This window comes from Styela clava, chromosome 14, assembly GCF_964204865.1.
Source record: "Styela clava chromosome 14, kaStyClav1.hap1.2, whole genome shotgun sequence".
NCBI classification, from domain to species: Eukaryota; Metazoa; Chordata; class Ascidiacea; order Stolidobranchia; family Styelidae; genus Styela; species Styela clava.
Window position 1 is genome coordinate 13,751,403 of NC_135263.1, and position 6,339 is coordinate 13,757,741.

At 34.2% G+C, this 6,339-nt stretch overlaps 1 protein-coding gene across 1 annotated transcript; it reads left to right on the plus strand.

Annotated features, from left to right (window-relative positions):
- Positions 1-1,233: 1,233 nt before the first annotated feature.
- LOC144432064 (heparan sulfate glucosamine 3-O-sulfotransferase 6-like) lies at positions 1,234-5,645 on the plus strand. Its single transcript, XM_078120095.1, has 6 exons — positions 1,234-1,490; positions 2,004-2,077; positions 2,326-2,489; positions 2,884-3,058; positions 3,697-3,969; positions 4,599-5,645. Exons 1-6 carry the CDS (start codon positions 1,361-1,363, stop codon positions 4,908-4,910), a joined length of 1,128 nt encoding a protein of 375 aa, XP_077976221.1. The 5' UTR covers positions 1,234-1,360; the 3' UTR covers positions 4,911-5,645.
- The last annotated feature ends 694 nt before the right edge of the window (positions 5,646-6,339 follow it).

Consider the following 6,339-nt stretch of genomic DNA (forward strand, 5'->3'; position numbering starts at 1 on the left):
TTCTCACAACATGTTTGTACACTGATGACGACTTTATTCGAATTAATTAATGTACGATATCAGTAACATATAATATTTGTAATGAATCACGTCGTGTGAGCTTCCGGTAATCTGCCGTTAAGTCCGCTAACACACGTGAAGGCTCAAGCTGTAGACCGGTAATCAAATAGAACAGCAAAAGATTGGCGACGTCAGGGTACAAAACGACGGCCATTTTTGTTTTCTCTCATATATATGTAATGTTAAACTGAAAGCACAATAGAGTTATATTTTAAACGCTAAAAATGAGCCCAAAATATAGAAGTTTCAGAAGATTAATTTAAATATACATATGTGTATGATAGAAGTGTTGGGTGGATGTGTGTAGACTGTAGATCAGTGGTTCTCAACATGTGGTACGCGGAAGGTGATCAAGTGGTACGCGAACAGCTTTAATTTATTGCAACAATTAACTTTTGAGTTGGCCAAAATATGCTGACCACGCTTTATCTTCCATACTGTACCGCTGAACGGCCTTTATGAATGTTTCCCCGGGCATCAATTTCCTTGCTTATTTCCGTAACCAGCAATAATCAGTAAACATTGCTTTGTTTTTGTAGTTTTGTGTGTTATTTGTCAGTTTTTAGTTGCGTTTCAAAAAAAAAATTGTGAATGTAATATCTTAATTGTCATTATGTCTTCAAAGGAACATTAATTTAGTTGTTGTAATCAAAAATGAGTCTCACAAATGGTGCGATAGACTAATTTAAACTAAGCTATCAGTGCCTGTAAGCGGCACATGGTTGATTGATTTTAATAAAAATGAGGGTTTTCAAACACATAAACCAGCTTATAAGCGCCAACACATAAAAACAATCTCAAAATGAGTATAAAATTTTTCGCAATATAAAGTATAGGAAGAATTTTTCTGGGGTCAAGGGTCGGAGAAACGTCCTATGGGCCAGTCCAGTCTTTAGAAATCGCCCTCGCCTGCTATTGTCCACGAACGAATCGAGGTGGGCATGTTTTCGTCCGTCTTGCGAATTAGGTCACTGAGGATGTAGTGCCACATTATAAAATACTCCCATAGCGCGTGTCTTGTGCCATTGTTCCACGCGCCAAAAAGGGGGGCTTTTACAGTAGTACAAGGCCAGAGTAAAAAACAGTAAAGTGGTACACGGTCAGTAAAAGGTTTGGAACCCCTGCTGTAGATGAACGACTTGTTAAACGAAGTTAAAAGTATACAATTATGAGGCATCGTGGTTGGCATCGAAAATTCGCCGATAACTTTGTTCATAGACGAGTCTCCTCCGCAATGTACTTACTTTGTATACTACTCTGTATCTCTGTTTTACTAGTCATTAATTTGAAATCTTAAGCTATGAATTTTATTAGACTATCGTTATTATTAATTATTTTATGTTCAATGCTGATGTACTTCATATTCTACCTGTTCATATCAAATCACAACATCGGTGTCAGAAAGACTCAGGACCGTGACATTGAAGCAGGTAATGCAAGTTCACGTTTATTGTGATGTATGGACCAAAAAATGGCTAATATCAGAGAAAATTTTTGTGAAGATGACAAAAGTAAAAGTTTCCCCGAAACGCTGATTATAGGAAAAAAATCTACGAAGAATATAAATACTACAATTGTAAATTATACATAATTTCAAACTAGTTCGAGTTTAGCTTGTAGAAATCTGGGTTTTTATAAAAGGGGACATTGAAACATAGTGGCTAGTTTTTAACGTATAAACATCCCTGTATCTTGTCTGTGGGAAATTTGAGACTTCCTGCAGCACTACTTCATGACAACAAAAGACTACAGATTTACATTGTGAAGAAGAAAAAAGTTACAGATCGAACTTGAAAATCTGCAAAGTAACTTACTATACGTTATCTAATCATGTGTTAGGCTGGGTTGTCCAAGAAATGGCGCAGTTTACTTGATGAGGGTGGCTTGTATTACATATATACTACTTTCTTCAAACTCCTAACTTTAATTTATTCCATAAACAGGAATTACCATAGATGATCGTCTTCATATACGAATAGCTGAATGGAATCATTATTTAAAACTTTCGCAGAGTACGGTATGATATGAAGCAGTTTTTAGCAATATACGATATATGCAGGCATATTGTTAGTATATATACCGGTATATTAGTATTTTTACACACTAATGTTACAGCTTTGGCGTTCTAAAATGCGTAATATGGCTAAAATAATATTGGTTTCAAGTTCTAATAGTCTTATTAGTTTAACAAGCAAAAAATTACTGAATTTGTACAACAAATGGTACATATGTGTGTTGATTCTGATTTTTATAACCTCTATGTAGAAGAAAACAAAACGACTGCCGAACATCATTGGAATAGGAGTCAAGAAATGTGGAACAGAAGCTATGATAACATTTATTCGACAACATCCATTTATTAAAACGCCCAATTACAAAGAGACGTTTTTCTTTAACGAAAAATATGATAAAGGACTGGATTATTACAAGTAAGTCTTGAAATATTTTATTCCTGCAATCTGTTATTTTTTCCTGTGCAATATTTTATTTCAGGTGATGAAGAACTTATTATGAAGTAGATAGAGTCGTTGTGAAACTAAGAATGTAAATTACTTTGATAATTGAAAATTTTAATTTTTGGGTCAAATATGCGCTCCCGTCATTAATAATGGTGACCTGACTCCGGAACAACTCAACTGTGGTTTCTCTGCTTTATAGTTCTAACATTGACATACTTGCATATTCGACAGACGGGCCCTCTATATCAAGTTATGTTTCAGGCCTGAGCGCGTGTTTGATTTAGTTTTTTAGTATTATCATCGGATAAAGAAAACTATTATGAGCATGTATTTTGATCTATTAAAGTGTGAGTTTTGTTTGCAGAAGCCAAATGCCAGAAGTTACAGATGGTGAATTGATCATGGAGAAAACACCACCGTATTTTAATTCTCCTCCGGAATCACTCCCAGAAATAATCAAAAAGGATGTTCCAAATGCCAAATTGATATTAGTACTGTGTGATCCAGTAAAAAGAAGTTACTCAGATTTTATTCACGAGGTAACTATATATAGATATGATTACTGCGTTGTAATTACTACAAGAATATTATTTTATTAAAGTTTTCTCAAACCATGATTAAATTGGCTTTCCCCGTAAATATAATGCTCAGATGCAAATTCCACAAAAATAAAAGTTGTAGCGATAAGCACAACATTTTTGTTACGACAGAAACGATAATAAAGTATCAGTTGTCAAGAGTCTATGAGCACTAAATTCTATTCTGCACCGACTATGTGAATAGCATATTTCAAGTTTGTTTTACAAGTTACCATTGAACCCAACCTTACGTACCCCCTTCAACTAGACAGAGCGTGTTATCATTATACCTGAACAACTGTGACAAGTGCAAGTGTAGAAAATCTCAATTCGTCTGGAATAATGAACTAAACATAGTCATCGAATCGCTTAGCCCTAGACCACTGGTTCTCAACCCAGGCCACATGAACATTTCCCCAAACCTAGTTAACACCACCAGAGTTTTTGAAATTCGGTTTCATTTGTGTCGTTATAGTTAAATTTGGATCGGAGTAGCAATAAATGATGCTTCTGTTGTTTGCTACAAAGTAGTAATTTGTCATACAACGCTTTACTATATTGTACATTTTCTTACAGAAGGCAATTCCTTTGTTTTGCAGAAAATAAAACCTCCCAATTTATCAACGGTGACTCAATACAATTCATTTGATGATTATTTGGATGTATACATCGACAGAGTGAAGACATCTTTAGACAAAAATAACAATATAACTTTAAAAAACGTCATGTCAAGTTACAAAAATGATTATGCAACAACTCTTTTAACAACGGGACTATATTCAATTCATCTTCCTCGGTGGATAAATACATTCAATTCATCTAATTTGCTCATTTTGAACGGAGAAAAAACGATTGAGGATCCAGGACATCAGGTTTGTGCATGATGTATGCTGCTTATTTTTGTTTCACGAGCCCTTGGTGTTGCGTAAAGATGAGGTAAACACCACAGTTTGATTTAGTTCATTTGATTTCAGTATAATTCGTTTACCAGACTCTGGGTCAGGACTTGTATTGGTGATCATTCAACCATGCGATGACGTCATATTCTTAAATGGTGTGATATCAAACTAAGAGAGAAGTGCGTACGCAGAATTTGGTCGAGGGCATATACAAAATTTATAGTTTCTGGCCGTATATTTTTATGTTTTTGTAGCTTTCAGATATTTCACAAAAAGGGAAAATTTAACGTGACACAAAATTAGATTCGTAGAAATTCATTATGACGTAATAAGGAATTTTATGTAAAATGTGTTGTGCTGTCATGAATAAATTTTTAAACTATGCACGTACTTTAATATGAGGTCCAAACGTAGTTACTAATTCTTGTATAATTTTAAATTTGAAAATTAGTAATAATAGAGCAAGTTTTTTTTATCAAGACAATAACAATCTTCAAAACATCTAATTACCTAAACTCTTTGACCCGGATTGTAGGAGGTTTATTTATATATTAGAAAACATTGAAGTACCAAACTTAATAATAGTCAATTGATTTGTAAAGGTAGGCCGAATGCAAGATTTCCTCGGAATACCAAGGCTTCTACAACCAGGAGATTTTGTTCGCAATTCACGGAACGGCCTATATTGTATTCGACCATGGTGGAATGGTTACGACTTTAAAGCGGAATTCAACAATTCTCCGGATTGGGAGAAAAATTTGATATGTTTGTCAGAAACAAAGAAAGGCAGAACCAGACATAAAAATGGAAAAGTAAATGTAACGGAAAAGCATATTATTGAATTGAAAAACCTTTATCGATCTTATAACAAAGAACTTTATAAGATGTTGGAGATTAATTTTGAATGGCTATGAATTGTAGTTGCCAGTTTTTACTTTAACTAGCACTGTTAAACACTGCCACTGTAACTGGCTTTCGTAGAAATATAAGGTACTTCTCGTCATTCTAAGCTTATGGTTTAATCAAGCATTGCAAATTTCCTTCTATAAAGGAAGCTTTGGCATTCTGTTACCTTATTGTTTAAGTCTAAACCTACTTTGACAATAAATAAATTATTCCATCGACACAATTTTTATCTCATCTTCAATAATGATTTTTGTTGGCGAGAGTTATATTTTCTATCATTTATGTTGTTTTGTATAGTTGTTAAAAACGGTGGAATTTCATAATTCTTTTTATAATTCTGAGCAAACCATGTAACAGATGTGCTGTATCGCTATTCCTCATTTGAAGCACAACATTTTAGTCTATCAGAAAGCAGTAGGTTCAGGACAATAAATTTGATTCAGTAAATACGTCAAGATAAACAATATGAAAAACTATTAGATCAAGGTTAGTATTTTACATACAAATAGAATTCTAAAAGTAGGAATTACACTGGCATTGCTGCACGAGGAGCTTCTATATTTGTGTAATGACCGGAATATTTCTGATTTGGCATAAGCTTGCGATTTTGGACGTGACATTTGCATCCGAGCTGTTTTACCTGTGAGGCCAACAAAACTAGTCCAACACGCTTACTAACAGACTTGTCTTAATCAGTGAATTCAGCGTTCCTTAGGCGAAAAAATTATCGCTGTAGAATTTGACACTTAATTTGACAATTTGGTTTAAAATGCAACTCTCGTCAAACCTTTCAAATTAAATATTGGTCCTGACGTCAATTTGTATTTTGCAATCACTGAAATAGTCAATATTTGATATTTCGAAATGATATAAATACAATTGATATGCAATTAATAAAGTTTCGAATGCCAGCCACTTGTTGTTGTCGCAATAGTCAAATAAATACATATTTACTGTGCCTTCAAAACATTCTTCGGACCTCCAGAAGTATGTCCAACAAGATGGCGCACAACCTGAACATAGTAGTTGCACCAGGTTAGGGTTCAGGTTGTGCGCCATCTTGATGCACATACTTTGGGAGCTCCCATTCTTACATATTTACCTTCAAAAACAGCATGAGAACAATAAACACATAGTTTATGTACAATTTCTTTGTTTCAAGTTATCGAATTTATTTAATCTCGACCAAGCAAGCCAGTGGTATATATATGTCGAACACAACACAAATTTGTTGTGCAGAACAATAGAAAACACAACATATTTTGTTGTGTAAATGTTGGTGCAAATTGTGGGATGTTGTTATGTAATATTGTTTCCGGTATCGGGGGATTAATCGCATTGTTCTGTGCCCTCGTCAACCGTGTGTTAGTCATTAAGTTTATGGTATATTTTGCGTATGTTTACTGATCGACGTATGTCAAAATAATTGAAAAACGC

Coding starts and splice junctions, on each gene's coding strand:
- LOC144432064 (XM_078120095.1), top strand. CDS start 1,361: ATGAATTTTATTAGACTATCGTTATTATTAATTATTTTATGTTCAATG. Junction 1,491..2,003: donor GGACCGTGACATTGAAGCAG/GTAATGCAAGTT, acceptor TTCCATAAACAG/GAATTACCATAGATGATCGT. Junction 3,970..4,598: donor TTGAGGATCCAGGACATCAG/GTTTGTGCATGA, acceptor TGATTTGTAAAG/GTAGGCCGAATGCAAGATTT.